Source organism: Erythranthe guttata, chromosome 6, assembly GCF_056151865.1.
Source record: "Erythranthe guttata isolate IM_541 chromosome 6, IM_541, whole genome shotgun sequence".
NCBI lineage: Eukaryota > Viridiplantae > Streptophyta > Magnoliopsida > Lamiales > Phrymaceae > Erythranthe > Erythranthe guttata.
In genome coordinates, this window is record NC_142538.1 from 18,170,531 (window position 1) to 18,184,084 (window position 13,554).

At 34.7% G+C, this 13,554-nt stretch overlaps 2 protein-coding genes across 2 annotated transcripts; one reads left to right on the forward strand and one right to left on the reverse strand.

Annotated features, from left to right (window-relative positions):
* Positions 1–1,501: 1,501 nt before the first annotated feature.
* LOC105955326 (ABC transporter G family member 24-like) lies at positions 1,502–9,535 on the forward strand. Its single transcript, XM_088820096.1, has 15 exons — positions 1,502–1,902; positions 2,095–2,171; positions 3,645–3,911; positions 4,593–4,656; positions 4,748–4,894; positions 5,035–5,069; positions 5,200–5,273; positions 5,658–5,876; positions 5,951–6,513; positions 7,038–7,334; positions 7,700–8,188; positions 8,304–8,452; positions 8,569–8,858; positions 8,937–9,070; positions 9,177–9,535. The coding sequence occupies exons 1-15, from the start codon at positions 1,646–1,648 to the stop codon at positions 9,334–9,336; spliced, it is 3,222 nt and encodes a 1,073-aa protein (XP_088676222.1). The 5' UTR covers positions 1,502–1,645; the 3' UTR covers positions 9,337–9,535.
* An 8-nt stretch (positions 9,536–9,543) lies between these two features.
* On the reverse strand, positions 9,544–13,540 carry LOC105973441 (P-loop containing nucleoside triphosphate hydrolases superfamily protein). Its single transcript, XM_012998456.2, has 12 exons — positions 13,188–13,540; positions 12,318–12,529; positions 12,177–12,239; positions 11,977–12,087; positions 11,638–11,712; positions 11,481–11,549; positions 11,332–11,397; positions 11,167–11,241; positions 10,971–11,069; positions 10,705–10,839; positions 10,330–10,494; positions 9,544–9,820 (listed from the first exon to the last, which is right to left on the reverse strand). The coding sequence occupies exons 1-11, from the start codon at positions 13,375–13,377 to the stop codon at positions 10,357–10,359; spliced, it is 1,233 nt and encodes a 410-aa protein (XP_012853910.2). The 5' UTR covers positions 13,378–13,540; the 3' UTR covers positions 9,544–9,820; positions 10,330–10,356.
* Positions 13,541–13,554: the final 14 nt, after the last annotated feature.

Genomic DNA, 13,554 nt, shown 5'->3' on the forward strand with positions numbered 1-13,554 from the left:
AATCATGTTCTTGATTATGTAGTCTTGGTTTACCAAACTAATTAATTAATCAAAAAGAAAAGTCAATAAACTTAACACGTAACTTCATTAATTAATAATCTAGGATACATTCACAAAACAATATTTTATCTAGTCATGAAATAAAAATCAACTTGTAATTAATTTATAAATATATTTTGATATTTATTTTGATTTTACTATTGTTTGCACTTATTTGATCTAACCAACTATGTGGTATGTCATAAGATGAATAAGTCAAAATAATAATAATAATAATACTAATACTAATAATAATAATTTACATATATATTACACTTGGCTGGAATTATGGGGTTCATGTACAAAATTAATTAGCTCCAATTAATTAAAGTTCGATCAATCTATCTCAATGTAAAATTTTATTACAAGTGAAATTACATTTACTGTGTAATAAAACAACAGTCTAAATCGAAGACATTTAATTATTATTAATTCCCACGTGATTAATCGAGTCCAACCACCTCAAAATTCAATAAGTATTATATATACGTATATGTATATGTAATATGTAATTTTATTCCAACTAGCTAATGTTTACATTGATTGCCCTTTTCTTACATTAAAAAGTGATTTTTTTTTTATAAAAAAAAAAAATAGAAAATAAAAAAGGAGTTTAAAACTAGAGTAATATTTATTCGTACCGATTCTTACTTGAACTAGTCAACATCTTCACAAAACTCTCTCTTAATCTAAATATATATATAGAAAAAAATATTGTTTTTCATCCCTAAAGTTTGTTTTGATTCCACATTTGGTTCCTCATATTTCAGAAATTCAACATTTTTAGTTATTTCCATCAATTTTCCATTAGGGTAAATTACAAACACCCCCCTGAGGTATGTTCAAATTACAAAAACACCCCTCTTGTTTGGATAATTACAACCACCCCCTCAACTCCTCAAATTTAGTGGAATCTTCGAGATTATATGGAATATTATCACTTTTGTACCCGTTTTATCCCATTCAAACTCTACATTATGAAACAAGATGATCATAATATGTGATTTTTAGCTTGTATATATCAGTTTGTGATGCATCAGAAACTGTATTTTTACACAAAACGAGTACAAACTAGAGCACATTTCACGGAATCTAGATGATTATGTTGAATTTGGCACCATAAGGGTGGAGGTGTAAGAAAAAATCATAGTTGAGGAGGGTAGATGTAATTATCCAAACAAGAGGGGTTTTTTTGTAATTTGACCATACCTCAGGGGGGTGTTTGTAATTTACCCTTTTCCATTAATACTAACAAAATCAAGTGTGTGTTCATTACTGTCTTAACTGACGGACTAACGATAAATTAGTAAAAATGACCGAAAATGTTAAATTATTGAGATATATAGGACCAACTGTATATTTTGTGAACATGAGGGACCAAATGTGGAATTAATGCAAACTTGAGGACAAAGTCAACTAGCATTTGCTTGTATATATATTCCCTGAATAGTCTACCATTCTTCTGCCACCTTCTGCTTCTTCTCCCACAGATATTTATTAAAAATATTATAGAGAGAGAGAGAGAGAGAGAGAGAGAGAGAGAGAGAGCACGAAAAAACACAGAAAGAAACCGGAGAGGAGGGAGATGAGCTGCAATTAATTAGTAATGAAAAAGGGTACGATGATGGGTTTGATTAGAAGGGTGATGATTATCATGCAAGTGGTGCAATTCGTGGGATGCCAGCATCAATTTTCCAACAACGACAAAGATTTCTTTAACGCCACCATCAACTCAACTCAGCTCAACGATCCCGCCGCTCTGAACGAGTTCACCGAGTTAGTTTACGGCCGACTCTCCACCGTCACCTCCGATCTTATTCACAGCGATATTGCTCAGGATGCCACTTTCTGCGTTACAGACCCGTAATAACTCTCTCTCTCTCTCTCTCTCTCTCTCTCTCTCTCTCTCTCTCTCTCTCTCTCTCTCTCTCTCTCTCTCTCTCTCTCTCACACACACACACGCACATATATATATATATATATATATATATATATTGTAATAATAATTTGATGATGGGATGCATTATTATTTTGTTATGGGTTTTAATTTGACAGGGAAGATGATTGGAACAGATCTTTTAATTATTCTTCAGATTTGGGTTTCTTGTCTAAATGCATTCAAACTACTCAAGGTACGTATTATGACCTAATTAATTTCCTATTTACTTTTAATTAATTAATTAATTAATTAATTAATTAATTAATTAATTAATTAATTGTGTTTTTGGATTAATTATTTTTTTCTAATAGTTATTTTTCTAAAGCAATATGCTAAAAAATATTTCGTTAAATTAATAGATTTTTGCTGGTCTGTATTAATTTATAGAGGTTTTAAGTTTTAAGTGTATTTGCTTATTTTGGTTAGAAATTTTATTTTCTTACCAAATTTGATTTGAATTTACGAGACGTGCCATGGAAGCACGAAAACAATTAATTAATAATGAATTAATCATTAAAAAATAAAATTTATAGGATTAGTTCTTATATAGGGATGTTTATTTTCCAATGTTGTAATAAGTCGTGCGTTGCACTATTCTTCCTTTAAAAGAAAAAAAAAAAAAAGAAGCCAATATCCAATATTTTGTCAAAAAGAAAATAAATCTAATTATTTAAATTTGTATAATTCATAATATATACTCTTTAATTTGGGTTCGCTGGGATTTGAAAGTTATTTTGCGTGCAATTTTTTGCATAATGACACGTGTCTATAAGATTCAGTATGAATTCAGGTAGGGTTTAAGATAAGCTTATATAGTCAGTCATTAAGGCTTGGTTTGTTTTTTAATTCATGCTTAATTGTATTTAATATGATCAAATGAAAGTGGTTAAGTTTATTAATTACTTATTATCATGCTTAATAATATGTAAACTAAAAGTATATGCAATTGTTCTATATGAAAAAAGATAATTTTTTCATGTAATTTGACCAAGTGCATGAAATTATTTCTGCATTCTGTTTAAATATGAAGGTAAAATTACATCAAGATTATATATTAATTAATGATTATAATAATATTATTGAAATTATTTAATATAATTGACTTCGCACCCACAAATGTGCATTGAATTAGTTTGGATTATTTTGAAGGGTAATTTACCAACACCCCTCAGATCAGAACAAATTACGAAGAACTCTCTCTTATCAGTGTAATTATAACTATTCCCCCTCCCCAATTATGTATTATTTTACACATTTGCCTTTATAGTTCAAATTTACCTACTGAAAAATGAGTAATGAGTTTTTTCATAAAATAATATTTAGTTAAGGGGAATGATTGTAATTATATAAATCCGGGTGACAGTAATTTGCCCATAGTTTGACTTATTTCAAACTAAAGCACCAAGTTCATTGATTCTACCTTCTCTTAGGATAATAATAATAATAATAATAATAATAATTAATTTGAATGACAATAAATAGGGTAGTAATTTGCTAAAAAAATAAACCACAGGGGGGTTTTTGCCTAAAATAACATGGGGTGGGTTCAAATTGCAATAAACACATCTTTTACAGGTACCGCCGTAGCGGCGGCCATTTCTGCAAAATTTTCTTCAAGCAATTATTGAAATTTCTCTGCAATTTTTCTCTGTAAAAAAAAATGAAGGAGACTTGGCGCAGAGACTGTGTACAGCAGCAGAGCTCAAATTCTACTTCACAAATTTCATCGCAAACACAAAAACATCATTCCTTAAACCCAACAGGAACTGCAATTTGACGGCATGGGTTTCGGGCTGCGAGCCCGGATGGGCTTGTAGTGCGGGCTTGGGTCAACCCGTCGATTTCAAAACTCACCAAGTACCGGCCCGATCTTTCAATTGCCAGCCTTGCTGCGAGGGTTTCTTTTGCCCGCAGGGTCTCACATGCATGATACGTAAGCAATTCTCCTTCCCCAATCTTAGCGTTTTCTTGTACAATGTAAATTGTATTGATTGTTTGATTTCATCTGTTGATTGAATATGAAAAAAATTACTTTTTTTTCTTGAACCATTTACAGGAGAACCTGATAAATTGATAACTTCGTTTAAATAATAATTTATTATGGACGTACTAATTTATTAGTTCGATAATTTGATATTTTGCTATATTAATAAAATTTTGCTAGTCCCGAATGCATTAATTTATGGATATTAATTTATAGATATTTAACTGTATTTGATTTGTTTTTCGTTTTTCATCCTGTGATGTAAACTATTTAGTTTTCTTCATCCTGCATTTGGGACATTGATTCATGTGTAGATATGTGTGTAAAACCGATACCAAAACCGAAAACCGAAACCGAAAAATGAAACCCGAAAACCCGAAAACCCGAAAACCGAAACCGAAAACCTCTGAAAAGTGAGTTTACAGGGTGGTAGTTTGCTAAAAGAAATTGAATCATGGGGGGATTTTTGCTAATAAAATATCATGGGGAGTTTTTTAATAATTGGAGGAGATGCAGGGGTGGCCGAATGCAATAAACCCAAAAATCGAAGCCTAAAATTAGTACTATTTGACAAGAAATTATTGACTGTGATGATAACTAAAATATTGATTTATTTTAACATTTGTGAAGCTTGTCCGTTGGGTTCGTACTGCCCGATGGCTACATTCAATGTCAGCACAGGATTATGCGACCCGTAAGTTGATATTCCTCGTTGCGTCGTTGATATTCAGTTATTACATAGATTGTGCATTGTAATAATAATTAATAACTTCTCGGCTTTGTAGGTATCTTTACCAATTACCCCCTGGAAAGGCAGATCATACTTGTGGAGGAGCTAACATTTGGGCAGATGTAAGCAGAGGTGGTTCGATGTTCTGTTCGGCTGGTTCGTTTTGTCCGACAAACACCAAACAAATTCCTTGTACTACCGGGTACTAAAACAATATGCATGTCTTAGTGCTTTCGCCTTTTTGTTACGAGAGAATTTACGAACCCTTTTTACTTTCTTGATTTGTACTTGTATTTAAAGTTATTGGTGTTGTCTTAACGCTTATCTTTGAACTTAATTCAGGCATTTCTGCCGCAAGGGGTCTACTGCCGAGACACGTAAGTCTCTAATTAATTAGAAGTTTGTTTTTTTTTTCTCAATTGCATGACAAGCCAAAAAAACAAAAAACAAAAACGAGGTCTCTTGTCTGAAGAAAAAAACATCTAATCCATGATGATGAACTTGCAGGATGTTTTAGATTGACTACATGTGATTCCAACACAACGAGGCAGAATATAACTAAATACGGCTTAATGCTGATTGTGAGTTTCTCTTCGTACTTTTGTTCTTTAAGGTCTCTTCGTAGATGGTTAAAAGTACAAACATGGTAATTATTTTCTTGATTTTACTGTCTGTCGAAAAAAAAATAGAAAAAAATTTGAAATAGTAGCTACGTTTGCTGCATTCAATCTTTCGAAAAGAGCTCTAAAAGTTACCCTTCTTCGATAAGATCAATAGAAATTTGTAGCTGTATAGGGTGGTTGCATTGTGTGTGTGTGTGTCTGTGTGTGTTACAAGTGATTATTTTTTAGTTTTCCAAATTTGTGCATGGATCGTAAGATAATATTCATTATCAAACAAAGTGCTCGATTATGTTTCGGGCCAATTAAAAATGATGGGTTGATTGAGCATTCTTTCTATTGCAGGTTGGTATTAGTGTTCTTTTATTCGTCTTCTACAATTGCTACGAGAAAGTAATCAACATGAGAGAAAGAAGATACGCTAAGTCAAGAGAAGTCGCTGTCAAAAGTATACAACAACACGTCCAAGCACAAGCAAGATGGCTTTCGGCAACAGACGCAATAAAAAAGGCGACCCGTTCATTTTCATTTTCACGTAGAACCATCGTCCTTCCAAACGAACAGGTTACAATATATAATTTAAAAAAAATAAAGAAAAAAAAATAATTCCGTTTTTGACAAATGCTAGTGCTCTGCAGAGTGAGGCTACATCCGAGCGAAAGGAAGTCGAAGCTATACAGAAAACGGAAAAGCACAGCGAAGCTGCCGAAAATAAAGATAATAATAAAAAAATAAAGGCGAGGCATCTTCGCGGAGACACGCAAATATTCAAGTACGCGTATTCACAGCTCGAAAAGGAGAAAGCTCAACAGCAGCATAATGCAGAGCTGACGTTTTCGGAGGTGATTACTATGATGATTGATGACGAGGGGAGGAAAAGGCCACCGATCGAGATTTCGTTTAAATATTTAACGGTAACTTTGAAGCAGAAAAAGAAGTGTCTTTTAAGATCTGTTACGGGGGAAATTAGACCGGGGAGAATAACGGCTTTGATGGGCCCCTCTGGCGCTGGAAAAACGACTCTTCTTTCGGCATTGGCTGGCAAAACGGTCGGGTGTTTGATAAGTGGATTGATTCTTATAAACGGGAAAGTGGAGTCCGTTAGATCGTATAAGAAGATCGTTGGATTTGTACCGCAGGATGATGTCGTGCATGGAAATCTAACTGTCGAAGAGAATATTTGGTTCAGTGCCAATTGCAGGTACGAACAATATATATACACGCCTTGGATTTTTTGTACAATCTACTTAGGTCTTGTTTGGTTGGCAAGATAACTCATGATTAATTTAAACAATTGAGCTTTATTTGAAGTATTTAGTTACTCCACTGATTTTTCGGGCCGGGCCAAAATTTGGGAAGAATTTTCGGGCCGGGCCACTGATTCTTGGTTTATTGAGAATGTGTGTTTGACCCTTTTCTTGGATATCTACTAAAGTTTTTTAGGCCTCGTTTGGTTGTGTAAGATTAGCAACGATTAATTAAATAATTGGTTAGGAATAACTTTTCGGGCTGTGGAAAAAATGGCTTTAATCTTCATCGCTAGTTCGGTTCCATGGTTCAATATAATTGGGTTTTCATCAGACTATTTAATCTTTATCTTCTTTAATCTTAGGAACCAAACAAGGCCAAACTATACTATCGAGACAAGATTGCAATAATCTTTATCTTGGCTAATTCTTCAATGTTATTGTACTAATAAATTAGTTTTATTATTTTTCTTGATAGATTGTCGGCAGATTTACCAAAAGCAGACAAGGTACTTGTAGTGGAACGAGTCATCGAATCTTTAGGATTGCAGCCAGTGAGAGACTCCTTAGTCGGAACAATCGAAAAACGAGGAATCTCAGGTGGACAAAGAAAACGTGTAAATGTAGGACTCGAGCTTGTAATGGAACCTTCTCTTCTATTCTTAGACGAACCCACCTCTGGTTTGGACAGCTCATCTTCTCAGCTCCTTCTTCGAGCGCTCAAACGTGAAGCTGTTGAGGGTGTCAATATTTGCATGGTTGTCCACCAACCAAGGTAATAAATATCTTTTAGCAACCATCTTGAAATAATTTAAAAAAAAAAAAAACCTTTTTTTCTGAGTTTATTGCATTTAACACCCATGTGTTATATCGAATTGCTAAAAAAGTCCCTGTATATATTGGCAACAACCCTTGTATAATACTTTATTTTAGCACACAACCCCCTAAAAAGTGAGTTTTTTGGGTTAGTTTGCTAAAAAAATTGAATCATCGGGGTTTTTTTTGTAATAAAATAAGACGGGGTGTTTTTAATAATTAGAACAAACACAGGGGTGCTGAATGCATTAAACCCTTTTTCTCCAACTACAGTTCAAGAACCCTATGCATGCATTTATAAACCCTTTTTTTGTTTTTTTTCAGCTATGCACTCTTTCAAACGTTCGATGATTTAATACTTCTAGCAAAGGGAGGTCTCACAGCCTACCATGGTGAAGTGAGAGATGTCGAAGATTACTTTGCGCATCTCGGTATTAATGTTCCGGAACGTATTAATCCGCCCGATTATTTCATTGATGTTTTGGAAGGAATGGTCAAACCGAGCACTAGCTCAGGTTTGACTTACGAGGAGCTTCCATTGAGATGGATGCTCCATAAGGGCTACCCTGTACCTGCGGATATGCAGAAGAGTGTTTCTGGTGTAGGTGAGCCCGCTTACTCTGGAAATCAAGAAAACTATGCTGGCTCCGGTACTGAACAACAGCTCTCGTTTTTTGGGGAATTTTGGCAAAATTTGAAATATAAAGTGGAAGCTCAATGTGACGTGTTGAAGAATAATTTCTTGAAGTCGAAGGATTTGTCGAGGAGGAGAACTCCTTGGATTTTATTACAGTACAGGCACTTCTTAGGAAGGTAAACACGAAAGAAAACATTTTTATTCTCGCCCGAATTAAAAAAAAGAAAAAAAAAACAGAGAAATAAAAATGACGATTTTGCCCTTTCGAACTTTTCTTGTTTCGTTTTGTAGGATGGCTAAACAGAGGCTTAGAGAAGCTAGAATCCAAGCAATAGACTATCTGATATTGCTTCTTGCTGGTGCTTGTTTGGGTCTTATTACAAAAGCGAGCGACGAAAGTTTTGGTGGACCCGGTTATACTTACACCATTATAGCTACTTGTGAGTCGAAATTTTGAAAGAAAAATTAAAAAAAAAAAAAAAATCTCGATTTTTCAGTTACCATTTATATTTATTTTCTTAAAATTTTCTATTTCTTTTTTTTTCATTTCGATCAGCTTTGCTATGCAAAATTTCGGCTTTGAGGACGTTTTCATTGGACAAGTTACAGTACCAGAGAGAACGCGCTTCGGGAATAAGCAGCCTCGCTCATTTTATTGCGAAAGACACAATCGACCATTTTAGTACACTTATTAAGCCTTTAGTGTATCTATCGATGTTTTATTTCTTTAGCAATCCAAGATCTCTCTTTCTGGACAACTACATCGTACTTCTATGTCTCGTATATTGCGTCACCGGTATCGCTTACGCATTGGCAATATTCCTCGAACCCGGTCCATCTCAGCTGGTAAATAAAGCAAAAAAAAAAATTTATTTTTTTATTCGGGTTCGTAAGACGTCAATTTCGTTCCATGTTTGCATGCAGTGTTCGGTACTTCTACCGGTGGTTTTGACTCTTCTTTCGACACAGCCCACAAACAGTCAAGTTATGAAGACTCTGACGCGTCTGTGTTATCCGCGTTGGGCTTTGGAAGCGTTTATCGTTTCGAATGCGAAAAGGTTTGTTTTTTATTGAATTTCCGAAATATTCTTTTTAGATATGAAACGATTGATTAAATAAAATATACCTCGTTTGGTGTTTTCGGTTATTATTCGCTACTTGCAGATATTATGGTGTATGGCTAATACAACGGTGTGGTGCACTTATGAGAACGGGGTACAATCTGCATGAATGGTATCGATGTATATACCTTCTCGTGGGAGCCGGTGCAGCTTGTCGAATCTTAGCTTTCATCGGTATGCTAACTTTAGGAAAGAAATATTAGGTATATAAACTTGTGAAAAATATATATATAGTTAAAATTTGTGATTTTTGTACGAGGTCGATCGAGTCACGGCTAACAAATTGTAATGAAATTAGATTAGACGACAAACGCTAATAGGGGCCTCGAGGGGCATGTTTATATGATTTGTATATATACATACATACAATTTTATTTGAATGAATTGATCTCGAAAGTAAAACTTGATCCTTGAATCCCAGAAGAAAGATGAATACAAAAAGTTCGATACATGGAAATACGAACGAGGTGTAAATGTAAAATTGGGTTAATTTACAGACGAATATTTCGAAAGAAGATGTTGGTTCAATGATCACTCTTATCTCCCTTAGTTTTGTTATCTAACTCCCTTGTGTGAAAAAAAAAAAAGGGTATATATATTCATCTTTCTTGTAATAATTTAGGCTTAAGCAAACTTCCACCTGGCAATGCTTGCTTGTATATCTGTTTCATATTTGTAGTAAGAGAGCTGCATATGAGGGAGAGAGAGAGATTAGGTCAAACAAGAATCCACTTGTAGTGGTGTAACATGATATATCTAAAGGGTAAATTACGGTCACCCCTAACGTCAATTACGAAAACCCCCCTCATGTTTTGGTAATTACAACCACCTCTCAACTATGAATCTTCTTACACATCCCACCCTTATGGTGTCAAATTCAACAGAATCTTCTAGATTCCGTGAAATGTTCTCTAGTTTGTACTCGTTTTGTGCAAAAAAATGCACCACAATCTGATATTTACAAGCCAAGAGACACGTCTTATGGTCATCTTGTTTCAAAATGTAGAGCTCGAATGGGGTAAAACGGGTACAAACTGGAGAATTTTCCATATAATCTAGAAGATTCCACTAAATTTGACACCTCAAGTGTGAACGGGGGTATAAGAAGATAGACATATCATTCGAGACTTCTTTAAGGCAGTTCTAATTCTCAAATAAACGCATGAATGTAAAAAAACCCGAGAAATGAAACTTACACCGATAGCCGATAAAACGAAAGGGCTTCATTTCCAAACAATGTCCCCTAAAAACTGAAGAGCAGGTACTCCCCTTATTTCTACATCAACAAGAGGTGCTTGTATCATTGTCAATTCGGAAAGTTCCGGATCGTTCTCGATTGTGCTCAGAGCTCGTGTTTGATCCTGACATTAAAAAAAAAACATTATAGATTAAAAAATTCGAAAAATTCGATTTTATATCTTTGTTTCATTTGCTCTTTGTTACGTGACCACTACTAAACAAAAACAGGACTTTTTTTTTCTTCGGAAAATTATAATTTATTCGATTTTTTTGTACGTAATTGTAAAAAATGATTAAATTACTTTAATTAATTAGTACTCGTACGGTCGTACCTTTCTTTTCATTGCACAAAACTTGCAGTCGGAGGCAGATTGAGGAAGGATTTGGTTAACAACTAGCCTCTTGACAGGAACACTTTCTTTTTTCAACGAAGCACATAATCTTGACGATTCACTGATTGCCATCACCTGAAAATAATTTTTTTTTAAATTATTTTTTTTTAAATCGAAGAATAATTCCTCCATAAAAAAATCAAACAAACAATAAAATGCAAAATCACTTGATTCAAATTAAACGATAGTTTAAACAATGGCATTACCGTGGGGATTGTCACAATTACAAACTCGGTAGAGCTTGTATCACGAAAAAGCTCTCTCACTTTTATCATTCTTTCTCTTAATTTCTCTAATTTGTCGGTCTATAATAAATAAATAAAAATTAATGATGTCAGCGATTCAGTCGGATCGAAAAACATGTTATTAATTACTAGGATAAGATAAAAATTTAAGGCTTACAGCGTCTGGTTTATTTTCTCCCTGGCCAAAGACGGACTTTATAGCTGAAGTAGCCGAAGATATCTTCTGCTTTAACTGCAACATGCATTGCCAAGAAAACGTGAGGACAAAAAGGTAAATGAACCCTAAAAAAAAAGTCGGAATATTCCCTCTTAAATGTTTTACCTTCAATATCTTCCCAATCGATGCATCCAAGAAATCTGGCAGAGACAAAAGTCGTAATGTATGACCCTGAAGAAAAGCCCGTCGTAAAAAAAGGATCTTTTTTTATAACTTATATATTTATCAAAAGAAAATTAAAATTTGTTCCTCACCGTCGGGGCGGTATCAAACACTATCCGAGTGAACATGTTGTATTCTTGTGATTCAAGGAATTGAATAACCTGACAAAAGATTCTTCAACTCAGCAACGGAAAGCTTTTTACGAGAAAATGTCGGCTAAACGATCTAATTCAAAACGTTAAAACTCGCCTTTGAAATTGCAATAGCTTCGTCTAAACCAGGAGGAGGTGTATCCAGCAACTCTCCAAGCTTTAATTCCCCGAGCTAAGCCCAAACAAAATCCGAATATTAATTAGGTCGTTTTTCGATGGCAAATGAAGAAATAAATTTCAATTTTCAAGTGCTCCTCCGTATGCGAAATTTCAAGAAAGACGAGAAATTCGAATTCTCTTTTTTTTTTTTTTTTTTTCCATTCATGATTAAACGCGGGTGGTTAAAAATTCAACACCACTTTGTGCAAATTCTAATCGATCAAGAATATTCAAATTAAAAAAATGATAATTTCACCACGGGTCGGAAAAGTTTTACCTGATCGGCAATCAAACCTAGACCCATGCCATCCATGAAATCTTTGACTCCAGTCCCACCGTTACTTTGGCTAACATTTCGAAATTCCTCCCTTGCTTTTTCAGGGTTTATCTGTCCCACCAAAAAAAGATTCAATTTCGCCAAACGAGGCACAAGAAAAAGACGGTTCTTTTATTCTCGAGAAACACTTGCCCACTCACCTCAAGTGCAAAAAGTGGCGAAACGGGACCTTCAACAGCTACTAGCGTTCCACCGGTTAAATCCTACGTTTAAAAAACAACCGAACAAAATTGACACTTCTTGAAAATTTTGACGAAAAATCCGAAAAAAAAAATATAAACCTGGGCGAAAGAATCGCTCAAAGAATGTGCGGGATCGGTCGAAACAACTAGTGTAGGGTGCCCGTTATTTGCAAACTTAACAGCAAGTGATGCAGCACAGCTAGTTTTTCCAACTCCGCCCTTTCCACCAAGCATGTAATATTTACGCTGAGTACCAGTTACCATTTCCTCGAAGCCTGATATTGATTCCGTCGGAGCAGCAATCGATTTCACTGGAACAAAAACGATAATAAGAGTGTATATCATACTTAAACATGATTTATAAGAATATGCGCAGATTCTAATTCGTAATCAAACGAGGCCCAAGTGTATTTTTCCGACCTCTCTGTAGGGAAACTACAGATTCTTGCTTAAGACTACATAAACTATAAACATAAGGGCATCATCATTTTTAGGGTAAATTACGGCCAACCCCCTAAGGTAAGGTCAAAGTACGAAAAAAACCTCATGTTTGGGTAATTACAACCATCCCGCAACTATGAATTTTCTTACACGTATCTTCTAGATTATGTGGAATATTCTCTAACTTGTACCCGTTTTACTTCATTCGAGCTTCACATTTTAAATCAAGATGATCATAAGATGCTATCTATTGGCTTGTAAATATCAGAAACAACATTTTCGCACAAGACGAATACAAACTAGAGAACATTCCACGGAATTCTAGAAGATTGTTGCATTCGACACATAAGAGTGGACATGTAAGAAGATTCATAGTTGGTGGTGGTTCTAATTACCAAAACATGATGGGGTTTTTTCGTAATTTCAACTTCAATCAGGGGTTCTCAGCAAACATGAAAAACTTGTCGAAATATCCATTTCTAAAATAAATATTCGAAAGTAACGGAAACCTAGAATTCAAGAACTCACCTTGAAATTTCCTTCTGGGCAATTTAGTGGTGACGGAGAGAGACAAAAAATTGGAGCTGAAACTCGGCTTGAATTTCAAGAAATGGTTTGTATTAGGTCTGAGTGAGTGAGAATAGCAATAGTTATTATTCGAAATCGCCATGGTTTCGAAAGATTTAAAACTGGCAGCTGAAGCAGAAGTAGAAGCCATGGCTGTTAATTATGTAGTGAAGGGCAATTCGCAGAAGAGAGAGAGAGAGGAATCAAAGTGATTGGCTTAAGAAATATTTGCAGTGCAGTGCATAAATTGAAAAGGGCGGCCCGTTTTCAGGGGATCCGGCCCGTTTAACCCATTATTCTTTTCCCCTTTTTTTTTTAGGGGCTTGCT

Excerpts from the sequence above, each read along its gene's own strand:
- LOC105955326 (XM_088820096.1), top strand. The coding sequence starts at position 1,646 with ATGAAAAAGGGTACGATGATGGGTTTGATTAGAAGGGTGATGATTATC. Across the intron at positions 3,912-4,592 it reads GGGTCTCACATGCATGATAC|CTTGTCCGTTGGGTTCGTAC; the intron begins GTAAGCAATTCT and ends ACATTTGTGAAG. Across the intron at positions 7,335-7,699 it reads ATGGTTGTCCACCAACCAAG|CTATGCACTCTTTCAAACGT; the intron begins GTAATAAATATC and ends GTTTTTTTTCAG.
- LOC105973441 (XM_012998456.2), bottom strand. The coding sequence starts at position 13,377 with ATGGCTTCTACTTCTGCTTCAGCTGCCAGTTTTAAATCTTTCGAAACC. Across the intron at positions 11,713-11,976 it reads TAGGTTTGATTGCCGATCAG|CTCGGGGAATTAAAGCTTGG; the intron begins GTAAAACTTTTC and ends GTTTGGGCTTAG. Across the intron at positions 10,495-10,704 it reads TTTGTGCAATGAAAAGAAAG|GATCAAACACGAGCTCTGAG; the intron begins GTACGACCGTAC and ends TTTTAATGTCAG.